General features: G+C 39.9%; 1 protein-coding gene and 1 long non-coding RNA gene across 6 annotated transcripts in view; one reads left to right on the top strand and one right to left on the bottom strand.

Annotated features, from left to right (window-relative positions):
- Positions 1-21,272, top strand: part of LOC121705195 (cation channel sperm-associated protein subunit gamma-like) — a 118,562-nt gene that overhangs the window by 76,924 nt on the left and 20,366 nt on the right. For all 5 annotated transcript variants that reach the window (XM_042086035.1, XM_042086037.1, XM_042086036.1 and 2 more), the window contains 5 exons: positions 8,573-8,786; positions 8,924-8,986; positions 16,253-16,436; positions 16,776-16,882; positions 19,864-19,944. In XM_042086035.1, the coding sequence (XP_041941969.1) occupies positions 8,573-8,786; positions 8,924-8,986; positions 16,253-16,436; positions 16,776-16,882; positions 19,864-19,944 (649 nt within the window). The remainder of the gene's footprint in view (positions 1-8,572; positions 8,787-8,923; positions 8,987-16,252; positions 16,437-16,775; positions 16,883-19,863; positions 19,945-21,272) is intronic.
- LOC121705197 lies at positions 10,154-13,345 on the bottom strand. The gene is made up of 3 exons (XR_006030730.1): positions 13,112-13,345; positions 10,552-10,553; positions 10,154-10,166 (listed from the first exon to the last, which is right to left on the bottom strand). It is a non-coding gene; the product is annotated as an uncharacterized LOC121705197 (long non-coding RNA).

Raw genomic sequence — 21,272 nt, 5'->3', positions numbered from 1 at the left:
TGGCAGAGATTTTTATATCAGTCTAGGAGATCATGTATCTGAAAAACAAGACTTGCCTTTTGGTGTGGCCCAGGGGAGCTGCCTTGGTCCCCTGCTATTTTCTCTATATATGCTTCCATTGGGAAACGTCATAAGTCAACATAATGTAAACTTCCACAGCTACGCAGATGATACCCAATTGTATCTTTCTGTGGAGCCAACTAACCCAGATGGCCTTTGCTCCCTCACTGCATGCCTAACCTCCATTAATCAGTGGATGAGCAAAAACTTTTTGAAACTAAATGATGACAAAACAGAGGTACTTCTGGTTGGACCAAAACTAAAGCGAGATATTATTCTTAGTAATCTGGGGAACTTGGCACACCAGGTCAAACCAAAAGTAACAAGCCTCGGTGTCATCTTAGATGCAGAGTTAAGTTTTAAGCCCCATATCAGTAAAGTTACTCAGACAGCCTATTTCCACTTGAGAAACATTGCCAAAGTGCGGCCCTTTTTAACTCAACAAGATGCAGAAAAACTAATTCACGCCTTTATCACTAGCAGGTTAGACTACTGCAATGCACTTTTCACTGGTCTTCCCAAAAAACATCTAAAGAAATTGGCACTCATACAGAACTCTGCGGCTAGACTTTTAACTAAGACTAAGAAGAGAGAACACATCACCCCTGTGTTGGCTGAACTGCACTGGCTCCCTATTTCCTATAGAATTGATTTTAAGGTTATGTTAATTACTTACAAAGCTCTGAATGGCATAGCACCTTCATATATCTCTGAGCTTTTAATATCTTATCAACCACAAAGGAAACTTAGATCATCCAATTCTAATCTTTTAATCGTACCCAAAGTGCTCCACAAACAAAGTGGAGAAGCTGCGTTTATCCATTATGCCCCCAAACTATGGAACACCCTGCCTCTGTACATCAAGCAGGCGAGTTCAGTAAATATTTTTAAAAAAGATCTGAAAACATACCTGTACAGGAAAGCTTTTAGTTAACTCATCTTATCCTGTAGACTACATTTTCAGATTATTCTACATCTGCTACTATTGGAGGGCGCAGCCAGCCAGAAGCAGATGGGCTCCCCCTATTAAGTCAGGTTCTGCTCAAGGTTTCTTCCTGGAATATGGGAGTTTTTCCTTGCCACAGTTGCCATATGGCGTGCTTGTGGGGGGTAAGAGGGTTAAGGCTGCCAGTCTTATGATACTATACTATAAATACTATATATTTTTGATATGTTGCTGAGTATATCATAAACAGCAAAGAAAAGTGATTGATAATGACTGACTGACTATTATTGTGTTACATGCTTCAAATGTAAAGCACTTTGAGCTGCATTCTGTGTATGAAAGGTGCTATACAAATAAAGCTTTATTATTATTATTATTATTATTATTACCTCTGCTTGCCTAATCTAATCCCCTCAGCCCGGCCCGGTCGGAAGATACTTTCGCTTTAGGCTAAACATAGCTATCACTTGTTTGATTCGCGAGGATAATTTGCAAGGTGTTGTTTGATTTGGAGTTGGATTGTTTGGATACTAGGCCTACAAACAAGTAGACATACTTTTTAATCGCGTAGACTGCAACTAAGTTGAAATCAAAGTAGCCTACATCAATTCCCCGCTCACAGAAGTAGTCTATACGCACTTCAAACAAACAGTTTCTGTCGTGTTTTATTTTGCATTTTGTAAAATCCCATTATTTCTGTTGGAAGATTGCTTGTTGATATTACTGCGCTACAGGAAACGGAAAGGGGGGCTGTTTGGTTGTATTGGTTGTATAGTCTTTCCGCGAGACCTTCTTTTAAGGCTGGGCGATATATCGGTATTACAACTACGATATATTTTTGAAAACGATATGTAGTTGAGGCAATATCGTAATACCGGTATGTCAAATAATGGGCCATTTTATCAACGCACTTGCTCTTCTGAGTTCAGACCATTCAGACAGCCGCAGCTCTGCTCAACTGCGCCCCTTGCGTGTGCACGTTCTCCCTCGCAGCACTACAAACTTTCAAACATGACTGACACGGAGTCAGATTTTGTTTACCGTGATCAGAGGTTGGTGCTGATGCCTATTTCCGTCGGCACATCAATGGCTAGACCGAGAATTCTCGTTGTGAAAATTCCACTGGAGCTCCAAGCGGTTTTGTACACGCAGATTTAAGTTACAACACTGTTTACAGCTCTTCGACTCACGGTAAAATTTAATTTTTGGTACATAGCCTAGCTAATTTAAATACGCTTATGGGTGCTTGCATTTAGCGATATAGTAGATCTAAAGTCCTCAGGGAGACAACCTACACGCTGATTTTATTAAGAGGAAATGCACGCGGGGACTCGCGAGCAGTTAAGGGCATCATTTTTTATGATTCCCGAAACCCCATTCAATCGTGCATAGGGATTTTTTCTTACGAACCGGAACATGCAAAAATGGTAATGAACGCATACAAAATGACGGTAGTGTCTATCACACTCTTGGTGAATGACTTAGTTACGTTGTTTAAGTAGCCTAATTGTTTAAAACTACTTAATTGTTATCGATAGCAAGTCACACATGTCTAGGCCATCATAGGCTACATTTGCTTGTCATCTAGGCCCTATCAAACCCTTACGGTAAAAAAAACTTCATTGTGTGACAACTGCAGTTTTTTTTCTGCAGTAGGCTACTGCAATATTTTTGTGCCCAAAATATTGCATTGTGCAGTACAATGTAGGCCTGTGTTGTCAGTCAGGGTCGACTTATTGGTCTTTTGTTATTTGCACAGCTTTATCAGAGCAGCTGTAGCCTACTATGCCTATTGGCATTGGTAGGCCTATGTTATTGTTTACACTTTTTTACACAGCTGTGTTCAGGGTTCCTACGGAGTATGGAAAACCTGGAAAAGTATGGAATTTGATTTTAGTAATTTCCAGGTCTGGATAAGTATGGAAAAAAGAAACAAGGGTATGGAGAAATATTTGTGTTTCCAGACTATTGCATCTACAGTTCTAATCACTTCACTTAGGTCATAATGAACCATTCCTACTGTTGTGTAGCTGAAGTTGTCAGTCCACATCAAGATACAATTGAATGGGGGTCCTCAGAAAAAAATCTCTCCCACAAGGGGACCCTGGTACCAAAAACAAATCGAGAACCCCTGTTCTATGCACATGCTCTACACCATTGTGCACTGGTTTGTTTGCGTAGCTCTGCTATTTTCGACTAAAACACTAGTAGACTTTTTTTTATTTATAAGATATGAATACTGCATTATCTGATAAACTGTTATTGCAAACAAATAATACTGTTTACGGTGATTTCTGAGGCCTCTGCCAGCAGTGCACTAGTCTCCAACATATGTATGCTATGCTGTCAAATGTGAGTGCACCTTCCATTTCAGCACTTCCCCAACGAAAAGTATCCAACAATGGGCAAGTGTTTTCTGTGGGCTAACAAGTTAATAATATACATTATTATACAGCTATTCACAATGCTAGTAGAACACTCCATTGACAATGTCTAGAATATGGTCGGAAAAATCTACCAAGAAGTTTGAACATTTGAGTATGGAAAAAGTATGGAATTTTGAAATGGAAAATGTGTAGGAACCCTGTGTGTTAGAGCAGTCTGAAATCATTCTAATTAAAGCTGGTTGTGTTTAAAATACCGATATATATCGTATATCGCCAATCAGCCCCAAAATATCGGGATATCAGTAGGGGTGTGAATCTCTCATGTAAAAGACGATACGATTCGCATCTAGATACATGGGCCCGATTCGATACAAGAAAAGATACATGTTTATAAAAAACGATTCAGTACGATTCGATGTGATGCAATTCGATGCAGTTCAAGAATGGAAAGCATTCTGATAGATTTTTTATAATTTGCTCAAGGTGCGCATTCATTTTATATTATCAATTATCATGTTCATGGTTGTCAATTAGGCAACAAAATGTGTGAATATGATTATCTAAACTGAGGTTTGTTTCATATACTGTATTGAAATGAAAAAAGAATAGTCTACATTTCAGTCAAGCACAGCAGCCAAATACAACATAAAAATACATTTTTATAGACTTTACAGATTTTATAGAGTTATATCTGATTGTTTTCATGGAGCTGTAGCCTTGTTGAGGTAAGACAATACCGAAATAAAATAAAACAGTGCTTAAGACACTCTTGGCCTTTTCTCATATAGGCCTAGCCTACCCTACAAGAATAAAATAGGCCTACAAATCCATGAACTCTCTGGGCTTATTTTGTTCCAACAGTAGACCTAATGCAGAAACCTAAAATGCCACAAGTCTGAGTGAATATGAACAAAATCATTGGCTAATAATTTATGCATCGTTTTAGCAGCAAGGGCCAAATTATTATTTAACATTAAGGAAATCCCTTCATCAAAGGTAAGGCTACTCTACAGACTATCGTTGCTGTTTAGGAATGCTAGAAGTGCTTAATTTCGCGCTGGATTTCGAAAAACAAAAGCCGACCCGAGTGCAAGTTGTCACATGGTTAAGTTGCAATAGATGTATGGGTAATGAGGTCATTTGACAACTTTGGGCAATGAATGTAACCAAAAAAAACGAACTGCATTACCCACAATTCCATGCCACGTATAGTTTCAAAACCGGAAGTGGGATGAACGCGCTGCTTGGAACGTAAATGAGTCTGAGCGAGCAGAAAAGGTTGTGCACCGATTCATAACAAGTAAATCGATATAACGACCGGTTCATTTCAGTTTTTTCCCGATACGGGGCTTCACGTATCGATGTAGCCGTATCTTACACGTTAAAAACGGATACCAATACGTATCGGTTCATCTTTACACCCCTAGATATCAGTTTTGGTCCATATCGCCCAGCCTTCTTTTACTGTCTCAAATATCGAGCGGAAGTTTATACGCGGTTGTGAGGTATCTGAAAAAAAATAGTTCCACAATAGCAAATAACACGGATTGAAATCATACATTGGTATTTCTGTCCTTCCGAAAACTGCGTTAAAATGGTGTTTTTAGCTGTCAAACCCCCGGACCCCCGCTCACATCATCCGCACCTCCTCTCAGAAAATACTTCCAACGTCCCTGTCATGACCTCATGAGCTAAACCATTAATGAAAGCAAAACAGACATAATCAAAACCACCGCTAAAATAACAGACACCTTCATAAACAATGAAAAATTTTATCGGGAGACTGCGTGTCGTTTGGAGCAGCCTATAGGTAGGCTATATTAAAAGCAGAAGATTTTCAGTTTGCTTCGGGATTTAGGCCTAATTCACTTTTGGATTGTTTGATTATAGTGCTAAATGTTGGGACTGTCGCATGAGACGTACTGTAGGCCTATCAGCCATCGAAATGAAAGCTCATCAGGGGGTAATATTGTGGAAAAAACGTTGGGTAGGCCATTATTAGGTCAATACTGTACCATACTGGCGGGCATTGACTCAAAGCGGCAAAAGCCGATATTCCTAAATCTGCTCACAAGTGCCACCTGGTGGTTGTTTGGGTCATTGCAGCTTCACTGGGGAAATATAGATAAAAGACGCATGATTCACGCGTGAGGTCATGTGAGAATCACACCTGAAGTCGGACAATTCGAAGTGGTATTGGCATCTGCATGCACTTCCTGCATTGCATTACACATTTCTGTAGCTGTTATCATCATCAAAGCGCCCTTTCTTTTGCAAAACCGGACAATGTGATTTAATGTGCCTCAGCTTTTTGCAATAATGACACCTGATGTCATCAGAGCCAAAGAAACTCTTCGTAGGCCCAGCACTTGGCAGGCCCCTAGCAGGTGGAAACTCTCCGGAAACGTCTCCCTGTAATGTCACTTCTCTCCGCCAGCATTGAGTGGAGGAGCACTGTCTCTTCCCATGATCCTCTATGTATCAGAACAGTTATCAGTCAGTTCACCTTTACCTTTTGAGCAGATTTTACCATTTGCTCATTAAGATGGACTTCAAGACGCCTGCTTTTCTGGGCTGCGCTCAGCTTGCTTTTCTTCACCTGTAGGTCAATCAAAAACACCTGCCTCTAGGTGAAGTCAGCTCCCCCCAGTGGCTCCCCAGTGTCAATCAGTTAACTGACCCTTATTATTACCTAACACATACACACACAACACAAACTGCACACTCTTTCTCTCTCTTTCTCTCTCTCTCTCTCTCTCTCTCTCTCTCTCTCTCTCTCTCTCTCTCTCTCTCACTCACACACTCACACACACACACACACAGACGTAAGAGAAAAAAAGGTTAAAGGATATGTTTCTGTCCCATAAAAGTGAGGCATGTTATTTGATGAATATTATTTTATGATTTGATATCATGTTTGAGGTATATTGAACAAATATGTATGTTGATTTATTGTTGGCCTAATATCCGTTTAAGATTGTGTTTTTTTTATCTGTATAAATTTTAACTTTTCAGATGTACAGTTAAGAACAAAATTATTCATACCCCTGGCAAATATTGAAGTAATGTTGATTTTCTCTTGACCAATATGTTTGTTCTGACTGAAAATGACACTGCCACATGCCAAAAGGTTGTAAGATAATGTGGTAGAAACATGGAATCAAAAAAATATTTGAAATAAGCATTTTTAGCAGTGTTAGGACACTGGTCTGGCCTTGGGTCTAGGCCTGCACGATAAATCGTTATAAAATCGCGATCTCGATTCACTGCTGTGCGCGATTTAATTTTTATATGACTTTGATTCTCGTTTAATTTTACGGGCCGACTGCATCACAAACGCTACTACTTTTTTCTGTGAGTTTTAAAGCACTCCCAAGCGCTGCAATGCTCTCCCTTCTCTCACAATGTTCAGGGCTTCACCCTCGGCCAATGACAAAGTACCTTTTAGTCACGTGTTTCACTAGTGGAGCGAGTACGTAGTTCTAAAGCCTTGGAGGCTGAAGCGTCGTCTAACTAGTGCGAAAGGAAATAAACAAAATTGATTTAGATTAAAACCCACGTAGCCTACTGGCAGTGATGGGGGTAACGAATTATAAAGTTAGGCGCTACTGTAATTTAGTTACTTTATTGGGTAACGAAGTAAGGTAACGCATTATAATTCAAATTTCAGTAATTAGTTACAGTTAGGCTGAATAACTCGTCCATTCCTACGTTACTCACCATATCTCTAATATATTGACTTATTTTTTCCATAGCAGCACGCAGTTATTTAAAATATAGATTAGCCTAGATGCACTCTTTCATTATAGAGAGAGCACGCATTCTCTCCCTGCACTGCTCTCCCTCAAACCGCTTCAGCCCGCACCGCGTGTGCAAGGACTTTTCATGCAGACTACAACTGTCGCGGTGCCTAGACAATTTTGTTTAAAATTGTATAGCCTACTTATCACAACGTTGTCAATCGCGTTGTCAATGGCAAACGCTAATTTATTCAAACGTCTCTCTACCGAACTACGTGGCTTAATTGGCAAAAGACGTAGAGAAAGCACCAGTTTGATAAATGAACCAGTAGTGGAGAAATAACTTTTAAGAAACAGTCTGTGGCCTAGAGTAGCCTAGAGTACTGCAAAAACATTGGGTACTAGTGACGAGAATCAGCCAACCACTTAAACCGAACTGAATGACCAGTTAAATGTTAATTCTCTAAAAGGCAAGCAGTTCAAGAGTGTGCTAAGAAATCATTCTGTTTTTGATACTGTACTTAAATTGACAATTGACAAGCTCCATTTCTCTAGAGATTGAAGCTGTAGCTGCAGTATGTTGATTGACATGTTTTAGTTATGTAAAGACAAGGAGTTCAGATAGAGCCTGTATCAGGACCATATTTAGTTCAATGTGTTATATGTAGTATTTTTGGTAGCCTAGGCTACTGTACTTAAATGGCCAGTATTTTCTTTATTCATTGAAGCCTCTATGTCTACAGGCTTGTGGTGGTGATGCACAATACATGTTTGGTACTGCCAAATTGTTTTGTTTTGTCATGGTTCATGTGTGCAATAAATATTACACTTTGAGGGGGGGGGGGGGGGGGGTCGTGGCAGAGAATCGTGATATCAATTCTAGGCTAAAAAATCGTGATTCATATTTTTTCCCGAATCGTACAGGCCTACTTGGGACCCTTCATTTCCCATGGTCATTAAGTCACAAATTATATTTTAGCGTTCAAGTCAACTGATACGCTGAGGTATGTGATAAAACCTGTACTTGTTTGGAGCATGCTGATGTTGAGCTTATTTGCAAAGTCCTCAACTCCTGTGTCACCTTTCAAGTGCTCAACAGGTTTGTCTTTTGCAGTAGGGTGCTTTGTTTCCATGTGGCACTTCAAATATTTAGGGTCGTTTTGCCATATTTACCGCTAAAATTATGTCTAACATGACCTGTCCCATACGACATCACGACATCAGATCTGATAGGGTAGTATTTTAAATGGACGATTATTTTATTTATGTTTTTTTTTTTAAGCACAAGCTCCGTGACTCACCCTGAAAGGTTCTGCAACCCACTTTCAGAACTGTTAGGAGATGTGTTTATAGAGGTGGTGTTCTCAGAAGAGTCTTCAAAAGTTGTTTTGAAAGTGAAAAAACTTGACCATGTTTGTTTCCCACTGGTTTCCCTGCAGCTCATATAACTTCTTCAACTTCCCCCGCACTTGTCCGTTTTTCTGGGAGTACCTGGAGGACCTGCCCCAGCCTGAGCCATACAGCCGCATCCAGCAATACACAGCCAGGCCCCCACTGGTCACCCATCCCTCTGGGATACAGACCACAACCTCCCTGGCCACCTACCAGGGCCTCTTGTACCATTTGCTGAAACTACACTCAGAATATATACAGGTCTCAGTTGTTGGATAGTAACAAATTAGTGAAATTGCAAATCACACATCAAACCACAAATATGATATATTTGTTCAAGTTTAATGCTATTTTATTCTAGGCTCCTGAATAAGATAACTCATGATTTTTCTTTGTAGGATATTGGTGATCCAGCACAAAATCCAATATCTCGCTTATTGATGGACAAAATGGTCCTTGAGGTAAGGTAAACATTAAACTTAACATGAAAACGGAACTTACAGAGGAACTTACCCATTTTGGGCCGATCTGTGCCAATTTAGGGCACCAAACTTTATTGTTATTTTCTGATAGCTACATGTGTCTTTAACAAAAAAATGCATGATGGACATCTGGGATTCACAGCTGAAGCTTAGTAGAGCAACTTAATATAGAGTTAATGTATGACAAAAATATGCCTAAAATGTACGCGCAATGTATTGTGCATGGGCAGAAAAGTCATGATGAGGGTGGGAAATGTCAAAACCCATGTTAGTTCACATCTTTAGGGTATATGCTTTCAAAACATATACTGTATGGTTTAGGTGGTTGAATCAGTTTTCTCAAAATGGCACAGCCCAAAAGGTATTAGCCATACACCTGATTTACCTATACCAGTGTTTCTCAAACTTTTTCAGACGAAGGACCACTTAACCAATAAAAATGAAATGCACTGACCACCTAGCTTCAACTATATATTAGCCTACACAATAGGCCTACTCACTGAACCACCTTGCTTATCTTTGCACTTTGTCAGAGGATTTATATGATTTAAACTGGCATATCTTACATAGACAGTGTTGCAGAACTGTTTGCATTTACATACAAGTTGGTTCAATATTGCAAACAACTCATCTATATTATATTTTACCACGTCTGCTGCTGAGGTGGTTGCTAGGCTGTTGCTAGGTTAGTTGTGGTGGTTGCTCTGCTGGTTGCTATGTTAAATTCATTGGTTGCTATATTGGTTGCTAGGTTGTAACTGTGGAAGTGGTTGCTAGGCTGTTGCTAGGGTATTTGACATGGTTGCTAGGCTGTTGCTAGGGTACTTGAGGTTGTTGCTATGTTGCTTGCTAGGTAAGTGGTGGTTTAAAATAGTTGGAATGGCTGAACAGTTAAATAGATGGATAGTTTAAATGGTTAAATTGTTTAACAGTCAATCAAGGAAAAAACTCGCACACCATTATTTGCCGTTGAAAAATAAATAAACGAAGGTGAACGAATAAACGAATAAATAAACGAAAAATAAATCAAACCAAGGTGCTACCAAGTGAGGTGATGTACAAACGTTACGGTCCTCAGACCTTCATCAGTGCAAACCATACACAGACGTGACGCCTATTTATAGTCTGCGTCTACTTGGTGGCAGCTCTGTCAATCAACCTGACCCAAGATAATTAATAAAATAAAAAATCACAGGAAAAATAGAAAAACAAGAAAAACATAAGGAAACAAGATTAACAATAATCAAGTGAATATTAAAAAATAGATGGATATTCGGATATATAATCAGCAGATTGAACATTCTCAGATAAAACCAGCTCAAAGGAAGCAAGTCAAGTCAAAGTCATCATTTAACCCATGTGGATGTAATGTTTTAAAATAATAGATCCAATGCGCTTCGCACTGAAGGAGCGTCTGTCCTGTACAGCTCCTCCTGCGGGTAGAAGAGACTCTATTCCTAGAAATTTAAGCTCTGAGACGGAGTGGTTAGCTTCTGCAAAATGCCGCGCAACTGGTGACTTAGGATCCTGCCTGTTGATGGCACTGCTGTGTTCATTGAAGCGGACTCCTAACTGTCAACGGGTGCAGCCTGTCTACTGCAAACGACAAGGGCAATATAATAAGTAAAAGACATTAGTGGACATTGTATGTAATGAATGCATTGCCCCTGAGCCCCTTTCCAAATTTATTGATGCACATATTAGACCCCTGGTCACCAACTTACCGTCCTACCTGAGAGACACAGGTGATTTCATAGACACCATTAATAACTATAGCTATATAGATGATTTATTTTTGATTTGGAAGGGTACAGAAGCATATCTTCATGAGTTTCATAACTATCTTAACCCTTTAGCCGCCAGGGTTTAAAAAAAATAAATTGGATTTTTACATCAAAATTTCAAAAGGCCATGGCTTGCAAGTGGTCAGAGAAGTCCTACTGTAAATGTGAAAATCATTGAGTATGAACAGAAGTTTATGAAGGGGGTAAATGTACTCATCTAATTTGCATATTATGACGTCACTGGATGGTAACCACTGTGAATTATGCACATTTCAGTAAATACTAGATGTTGAACATATTTGAGCAGTTTTACTTTCTCTTTTTTGTCATTTCACACACATAACAAATTAACAGGAAAACAGTCACATGTAAACCAACAATAGTAAACTATTACTATAATCACAAACCCTATGTTACTATACAATAAAGTAGCCTGGTCAAATAAGTTCCTATCGTGGGTGACTTTGTAGTTCTTCAGAGCCCTATTTTCACAACCCCTGCTGTCCACGTCCATTACGGACACCATCATCACTATTGCCACTGGCACCTCCAGCTATGTTGGGCAGAGGGCCGAAATAAGCATGGTATGCTTAGTGGACACTGTCGCAAAGACGCACCTCCATTCACAGACGCACCGTGACTATCAGTCAATAGACAATCGATCATATTCTCCAAAAGGCAGATATTCTCCTTCAGAATCATTTGGTGTATTTCTGCTTCAATTTGTGCAAAACTATGGCCCGCATCGCTTCCGCGTTATGGAGGAAATGCACGTCTTCGTGTGTTTCTCGCGTGCATCCTTATAACCTTAAAAAAAAGGTTGAGTTTGAATCGAAGCTCTGGGTGTCTGCCAACTAGTGGTCAAGAGAACAAATGAGATTTTACACTGTACTCGGGTCTATTGTCTGTTTTATTCAGTAATGACGCTTGTCGCAATAATGCGACATGGCGGTTAGAGGGTTAATGTTCTCATAGACTCCATTAAATTCAGTCTTGAATTGGATCGTAAGCGCATACATTTTCTTGACACCTGGGTAGTGCGAGACACCCGCAACCTACACACCACTTTATACAAGAAACCCACAGACATGAACAGCTATCTACATGCGTCAAGTTTCCACCCCGCACCGAGCAAGAAGGGACTCCCTTATAGTCAGTTTTTACGCATTAGACGCATTTGTCATAGAGATGATGACTTCGAGGTTGAGTCCAAAGCACTTTACAAGGATTTCCGTGCACGAGGTTATACCTCCGAGGTTCTTGACAATGCCTTGTCAAGCGTACAAGTACGCAGACATGTACATCTAAATCTCTCCATATCGAACACCCAGCGTAGCGATCCACCTTTTGATTTGTTGCACAACCTATACACCCTTTAGCCAACAAATCAAACATGTTATTAGACAGCACTGGCATGTTCTTCAGGCTGACCCCAAATGTGCTGAGCTTTTTCCCAACCCACCCCTTTTTACTCACTCCAGATCTGCTAACTTAAAAGACAAGCTGGTCTACTCGGACACTTTCAATCACTCAATGCGTCCCCGTGAACGCTTGGATGATCCGACGGGCTTTCCCTGCCGCAATTGCATGTCCTGTACCTTGATCACCAAGACCAGCAAATTTACTAGCTACTCCACTGGTAAACAGTACAACATCAGAAAATTCATTACATGCAATTCCACTAATGTCATTTACTTATTATATTGCCCTTGTGGTTTGCCGTACACAGGCTGCACCCGTAGACAGTTAAGAGTCCGCCTCAATGAACACAGCAGTGCCATCAACAGGCAGGACCATAAGTCACCAGTTGCGCAGCATTTTGCAGAAGCTAACCACTCCGTCTCAGAGCTTAAATTTCTACGAATAGATAGAGTCTCTTCTACCCGCAGGAGGAGCTGTACAGGACAGACGCTCCTTCAGTGCAAAGCGCGTTGGATCTATTATCTTAAAACATTACATCCACATGGGTTAAATGATGACTTTGACTTGACTTGCTTCCTTTGAGCTGGTTTTATCTGAGAATGTTCAATCTGCTGATTTATATATCTGAATATCCATCTATTTTTTAATATTCACTTGATTATTGTTAATCTTGTTTCCTTTTATTTTATTCATTATCTTGGGTCAGACTGTCTACTGTACTAATGAGCCTGAGGGCCTTCTTAAATCGTAATTCTTTGAGTCTACACTTCAACCTACCTAGCTAGGGGTCAGGTTTGATTGACAGAGCTGCCACCAAGTAGACGCAGACTATAAATAGGCGTCATGTCTTTGTGTATGGTTTGCACTGATGAAGGTCTGAGGACCGAAACGTTTGTACATCACCTCACTTGGTAGCACCTTGGTTTGATGGATTAAACACTTTGTTTATTTATTTTTCAACGGCAAATAATGGTGTGCGAGTTTTTTCCTTGATTGACTGTTACGTTGCCTAAAACTAACGCACCCGCATGGCCTTGAGTAATTGGCGCGAGACCCTACCTGTCTAACCTAAATTGTTTAACAGTGAATTATTGTGGTGAGGACTTTTATTTTGAAACAGTTGTGGACAGAGGAAGCAGTGGAACAGGATCTGTAGTCTTAAGAGAGCCAGATTGTATGCTTAAAGTCTGAGAAACTGACAGTTGGTGCAGGTGGCCTGGCCACCTGGCCGAGGATTCTAATGGCGAGACACAGCAGGTGAAAACATCGTTTTTTCATGCACTGGTCAATTTCAAGATTTTGAGCTAGTCTGTTACCTTAGCATGTATTTTATCACACTACTACAACAAAAAGTCCGATTTACACATTTAGGTGTTTATTTAATTATATTGTGTCTACTCACGCCTGTATATTTCTCCTAAATTCTAACCTTGCATGCACTCCCGCGACCGTGATCCAAAACGTATCATGTGTAGTACCGTTGGAAAGCTCTGTTTTTCCTGTATCACGCTATGTGATCCATATATGGACACTTCCTTTGTATCAGCAACCAATCGTGAAAATTCAAAGGCGAGTTGCTGAGAACGGAATCTCATTGGCTGTCTTTTTTTTTTGGGGGGGGGGCAGCCGTGGCCTACTGGTTAGCACTTCGGACCTGTAACCGGAGGGTTGCCGGTTCGAACCCCGACCAGTAGGCACGGCTGAAGTGCCCTCACTGCTCCCCGAGCGCCGCTGTTGATGCAGGCAGCTCACTGCGCCGGGATTAGTGTGTGCTTCACCACACTGTGTGCTGTGTGTGTTTCACTAATTCACAGATTGGGATTAATGCAGAGACCAAATTTCCCTCACGGGATCAAAAGAGTATATATACTTATACTTATATACTTATACTTTCAAGGCTGTTTTCTCGAAATGAGTTTCCTCTCCAACTCTGAGCACGAAAACTCCTCTTCAGAAGCACTTAAATATACCAAACTTTTTAGACTTATGCCTAACTATATTTAGAAGATTTTTACAGAGGGGTTTGTTGATATGCCTAAAAACATGCCAAAAATCGTTTTTTTTTTTTTTAAGTCTATTGACAGCATATCTGATTTACAGGATAACAAAAGTAGATATCCATAAATCCCTCTGTAATTTTTCCCCCATCTAATATCTGAACACAATGAAAACATCATTTTGAACCTGGCTGTATCCAATGCTCAGTTTTCGTGTTTTAAAATGTATACAAATTAGCGCATATTTAATTAGATAATACCTAATTTGCATATGTAAACATTAAATTACAGAAAACTTGTAATACATTTTTTCTCATATTAATGTAAGTAATTAACTGGGGAAGTTTAATAGTGATATCTGCTTGTTGAAAATGTTACCCTATTCACCTGTAGTGTCTTGCCTTAATGGCCCTGTTGTGATGTCATCAGCCCAATGTTAAGTCTATGGGGAAATTTTTAATAGTTTTTAATTCATAGTTTAAAAAGTAGTTACAAAGATGAAGAATAATAATAAAATGCCTAGGAAGAACAGTACAGTGCATTTTCATGCACTGTAATAAAGAAAACTTAAGAAGAACAATAGTGGGCTGCTGGATCAAACCCACTAATAAAGATATTATACAATACATCTCACAATGCATTTGCAAATTGGCGGTTAAAAGTGATTAGTCGAGAGCACAGCTGAAGACGCACTATCACGAGATATAAGCAACTCCTCAGCAGGATAAACATTTTATCGTCTTTCGAAAAATATTAGGGTAAGTGTTGCTTTTTCCAGCCTATGTTGTCCCATTGTCAGTCAATAGTGAAAGTAACTTACTGCGTATAACTGCCTTGTCGTTGACTGACACCATGGTGAAGTTAGTTTCACTTTGCCAATGAGTTCAAATAATAGACGAGTGCAAATGTGTTAAGGCTATGCTAGGTTTAAGTAAAGCATGGTTTTAGTGGAATGACTGTTCCATACAGTCTCGCAAGCAGACTCCTTCAAGTGCGCCGTTGACTGTCAAAATACCGATGCTTTCTTTGACGTCGCGCTTTGTGCTGTTAAAGGGAATGACAGATGTCATTCTCATTGGTTTAAATTATGTTACGCCCCAAACACACCCATGACTGATTAAGAAACCTAGGAACACCTTTTTGCGCTTGACGTTTGATAACGAAAACACTCCCAATGTGGACTGGACATCCTACTAAATTTGAATAAGCTTTTGACTAGTGACGATGCGCTTTAGACTGTCATGAGGGCCCATAAACAAATGGACTACATATTTTGGTTGCAAGCTTCTTGTGTGTTGTCAATTTACCACTAGTAATTACTCCACATTTCGTATTAAATAGTCCATGTTTGGCTGGGATTGTTTTGGGCTTGGTGAGAGTCACCATGGTAAGATATTTATCTACTGACCCTGGACTGTGCACAAACAATAGATTGGTGAATTAGAATTGTAGACTCTTCTTGTAAGACATTAATCTGGCTGGCTTTTTTTTCTTTAGGGACATTGATCTTGTAAGGGAGACTCCCTCAGGAACTTTCAGTTTATTACATGCATTAAATACACTTAATAATTAACTTTATTAAAGAGAAACGATGCAGTTTTGGCCATTTCTTCGCTGTTTTCTCGCTCTCGTTTTCTCAACACTCAATCAGTCAGTCAGACATTTTCCTCTTTCCCTGTTCCTCCAACAACGGTTTACTCGCTTTCTGCTTCTTTTTGCTGGCTCTGCCATGACGAATGTCTGAGAAACTCCCTCTCTACCTTGTTCTAGCCGGTGCCTGGCGTGTATGTAGTGCAGTAAAGCGATTTGTTACATCGCGAGGCTGCGAGACTTTCTGTCTCTGAGGCTGTCGGCCTGCCAGCCCAAAGTTGCAAGGGTGGTTTTTCCACTCACAGGCGCTAGGGAGAAGCGAGTCGGCCACCATTCAACCCGAAAAAAGTCATATAACCATTCCAATGACTTTAAAGCTGTTCAGTTAAGGTAAATTAAGCTAAAAAACCTGCATAGTTCCCCTTTAAATACATTTGATGTATTTCTCATAGGACTATTTCTTCTACATGTCCAGCAATGGAATATCCTCATCTGGATACAGTGTTGAGATGGACAGTTTTTCACGGATGTACACAAATCCAGAGATCTACCTTCCAGATAAAGTGTACCTCGATCTCCACACATCTTACTCTTTTTCAGTCTATATCAACGCTGGAAACCCCGCAGTATCACGAGGTGGGTAACATACTGGGGTTTCACTGAACTTCTTCACTTTAATTATTCAAAGAAATTGCTCTATCAACCCAAACTTTCATCCAAATCTCTTCAAATGATATCTGTTGTGTTTCCATTATGGCAAAATAATGACAAAAAGCTGCATGCCGTTTTAAAAATGTCTCGATGCAGATCTATACCCCTCATTGTCATAGCCTGGAAGGGTGGGGTGATACCTAGGTATTACACATGCTCCTGAAAATGTGTCTGTCTTGAACTGTAAAATGCTTCTGATGTGTGTGGTCAGTGAATACACGCGTGGATAAACGTGGATAAATACAAGTGTCATGTGTTTTTTAGATGAGATTAAGAACATCTGGATTTCGGCAGAGGTTTCAGACAATGACTTTCTTCACGCAATTGTCACGAGGCATGAGTTCTTCAATCGAGCATCCATAGTTTATAAGGTAGCTCACATATTTACAGGCATTACATTGCCAACTCTTTTCTGTGTTGCTAAATGGTATCTGAAAGATGATAGTTAACACATGTGTAACAAACTCTCTTCAATACTTTCAAAAAGAGAGGGCTATGAGACGCATTAAAAGGGTCAGGGAGACTATTTAATCTATTATGCTGGCAATCAATGTAGTGGACATGAGTTAAATGGCAAATAAAGTAACATGCAAAATTCAGGCAATAAACCCAGGTTGTAGATCAAAATTAAGATACCAGCATCATCAGCAACAGTTGCGTTAAGCTCACATGGTTTATATAAGTAACAAGCTAGGCGAGCTCCAGTCATTCTTTCTTTAAAAAAAAAAAAGTATGAGCTTCTCATTCAACCCAGTTTTCCCCAAAACAACACACAAAGCAATTGCAAACAAACCACTCAATAATTCAATACGCTATGATAACTAAAAGTCCAAGCACCGCAGTGCAAATAATATACAGTCATTTCCTGTGAATTAAACACATTGTGTATAAGCCACAGGACAGTGTTTTATGCAAGTTAAAAGAAACAAAACCATATTACTGTAATACCATATTAACTGTCCTCGTGTATTAACCTCATAGCTGAAGCTCATTTGCAAAATCAATGTATAAGCCGCAGCTAATAGTTGGGAAATTACGGTAATGTCCTTTAGGAAGTGACAGCTCTTCCGTGAACGCAAAAGGGACTCGGCGGTCCTGTTTTAAAACCCCTGTGCCTCACCAGCCTGTCCTTTGTTTGCAAACATCCGTTTAGATTAGACTCCCAATTTATAACAAAAAATGTAAAAATGTCCAACGTTATCCGTCCTAGGAAAAGGGTAATCCATAATAGTGTGACAATACTCCACACTCACGTAGTCCAACTTGACAAACAATAGGCCCTACCTGTTCGCTGCCCCTACCTAACCTGATTGCAGAGCATAAGAAAACATTCCCCTGTCTCACAAATGCCTCCTGTCGATTCACAGGCCAATCAATGGGAGTTCCGTCATTTTACCTGTGTGAATTCAGTCCTTTACCATCTTATGTTCATGTCCCGCCTTTCATCTACGTTTTTACATTATTCAAAATTATTATTATTATTATTATTATTATTATTTACACCTTATTTAAACAGTTAAATTAATAAACATACAATGAGTACATGCTCAAAAGAAAACACATACATTTAATGAATGAGCATTACAAATGTTACTTGTTCACACATTGTTACACATTGTCGGGGTTATTTTTACATTTTACCAGGGTAGGAATTTCACGGCGGCCACGACGGCCATGCATTGGCCGTGATGCCGCTTTGAAAATCAGAGGTTTACAGGCCACTGTGGCCTTAGTGCCACCTTCTTTCAATATTCTAGTTTACGTTCGACTAATAGGGTATTTTATTAGTCTATGGCCTGTCAAAATAATCTTAGCATTCACAGCGCAAATTAATTTAGTCTTTTACGCAGTGGAGAAAGTGACAGCGCATGGCAAGAAAGAAAGTGCGTCCAAATTCACCCATTCTTCTCAGTTGAACTACTCGCGAAGTAGCCTACTCATCATACAGACATCACAAGCATCACATCACATGAAAGAACTTTTTCTCCGCTTTTAAACGATGTTAGTCGCTAATTGCTGTGGTGAACGGTTTGCGAGACAAGTAGGTATGATTAAATTGAATCATAAATTCTAGCTTCTGCGCGTATCTCCCTACACATTCATCTCGGTTGAATACGTCACGAACCCTTCGTTCAACACATGACAAACCATATATCAAAATAAACAGCAGACCTTACCGAACACGAAGGTGTAAAGCAGTCCCCTGTACAGTTAGCCATTTCAGAGTAATCTGGTTTTGAATTTGCAGCAAATTTCGACATGCATGTCTCCAAATTTGGGCTTTAAGTTTCACAATGTGTTTAAATTTTTCTACATGATTTCATAACAGGCCAAATACAAAATAAATGTTACAAATATCGCCTAGATATCGGTAAATATTAAAATCAGAGGATACACAGCTGACTAAGATTTGTGAAAGTAGCCTTAAAGGGACACCAGGCAAGCCTGATGCTTTTTCTCTACGAAACTCCCCCTCGCTCGGTCTCTTTTCCTTTTCTTTGCGTCTTCCGTCAAGGGTTTTCGCTGCTTCTTCGCCAGCTCTGCCATTATACACACGTTTGCAACAATCTCAAGCGTTTCGTTAGCCTGCCTCTGTGCTGGAAACTGATCCTGCTTCGGTTGGCGGGTAGGATACACCGAACTTGCAAGTGGGATATTCTTCCTACAGGCAGTAGGGGCGGGCGAGAGAGCCTTCATTCGCCCCGTAATGAGTCATTTAACCATATACCGACTTACGAAGATAATTAATTAACACGAAAACGTTGCCTGGTGTCCCTTTAATGATCACAAAATTCTAAGCATGCATCTAGGCTATTTGAGTTTCTTAAAGCTGAGCTGTGCTTACATTGTTCAATACATGATTTCATAACAGGCCAAATATAAAATAAATGTTAAACATAGCCTAGATATCTGTAAATATTATGATCAGATGATTTCCAGTTCTATGTACTATGTCATGTTTCTGTAATGTTTCATACAGTGATGCAGGTCTACTGCTGTGAATAGGCTAAATACAACTTTGATCATTTTTATAGCCTACTACTGTATAGTTAACTTTGGCCTTGGTGCCCTGACATGTGGCCTTTGTGCCCCCCACCAAATATGCCCAATTGAAGGCCAAGTGGCCTTGCCCCTAAAATGGTGAAATTTCAAGCCTGCACTTTACACTTAACAAATTACAGCCTGGATATGTAAAGAAATCAATATGTGGAAAGTGCAGAGTAACACAGAAGAACATCATAAGAAGGACAAATGTTTTGTTTTGTTTTGTTTTGTTTTTTTACTAACTAAAAACTACCTGATGCCGAGTGATATTTTGAGTGACAGATCCTTACTTCACCCACTCGGTTAGGTGACAGTCTCTGACAGAGGGGCATTTCCAGGGCAGGCTCTGGCAGGATATGGACTCCGTCCCTTCACCCTGCTTCTGAAGGTGACATCCACAAACATACAGAACAAAAACATATTCACATGCTGCTCTCTTGAGACACATTGGTTTCCTCGAACTGTGTGGATTATTTGATAAATTACTTATATGTTTAAGTATGACAGATACATTATCTATATACTGTGAATATGCAGCCGTGGCCTACTGGTTAGCGCTTCGGACTTGTAACCGGAGGGTTGCCGGTTCAAACCCCGACCAGTAGGCACGGCTAAAGTGCCCTTGAGCAAGGCACCTAACCCCTCACTGCTCTAAATACGCACATACAGATCTGCATGCATATATTTCCCTCACGGGATCAAAAGAGTATAAATACTTACTTATACTTATATATATTATATATGTGACCAGGCATGGGAAAACCAGGCTCAAGTCTCAGAGACTCAAGTCGCGAAAAAACGACTTTGAAGTTTTTTCAGCATTGGTTGCTTTAAAAGTGTATATTTTGTCTTTGAAAATGGTTAAGTTTCAGGAAGTAAACCAGCGTTTGAATTGGGCGTGACTTAGTGCTCTTTTGTTCTGTCGGCCAATCAGCTGTATGCTAGAAGTAACCTCATGGCTACTTACTGAACCAGCATGCTGTTTGTTTACAATTGGAATGGATATGGACAAAGCATAGCGGATTGCAGATGAGCTGAATCTGATGATGAAGGCGACTGCATTACATTGGAGAACATCCCTAATCTAGAGCTGACCTTAGCCGAAGATAATTACAACGAGGAAGAATCTCTCGGTCTGGCAGATGCTATCTCAGATGCTATCTCCACAGTTACGTTTGACGGGGATAAAGTTTGTGTGTTAGAAACTTTATCCATTGCTACTAGCTAACGTAGGCCTACTGTCGTTAGCTATTGGCACCATAGGCTACTAGCCAAAACCCATTACAGATAGTTTCGGTGGGCAATTAATTTGAATAATGCGAGAATGTCTTGTTTTGACTGATGGCAGGGTGACTTGCATCATGTGTGCATTCAAATTAACAGGGTTTGCAAACGTGATCTCATGTTTGTTTAGTTCACGTTTTAGACTACTTTATCCATTGCTAAACCTGCTGAATCCATTGCCAACCTGGTGCCTTGCACTGGGTGTTCATTCAAAATAACATGGTTTGCAAACGTGATCTCATGTTTGTTTTAGACTACTTTATCCATTGCTACTAGCTGGTTCTGTAACCCATTACAGATAGTTTTGATGGGTCATTAGCATCATATGACGACTAGTTTTGATGGGCAATTAATTTGAATAATGTGTGAATGTCTTGTATTGACTAATGACAGGTACCTGGTACCTTATAAGAGGTTTAATGTACACTGTGG

This window comes from Alosa sapidissima, chromosome 3 (genome assembly GCF_018492685.1).
Source record: "Alosa sapidissima isolate fAloSap1 chromosome 3, fAloSap1.pri, whole genome shotgun sequence".
NCBI lineage: Eukaryota > Metazoa > Chordata > Actinopteri > Clupeiformes > Clupeidae > Alosa > Alosa sapidissima.
Note: the sequence above shows the minus strand (reverse complement) of the source record. Positions and strands in the feature narration are given on the sequence as shown.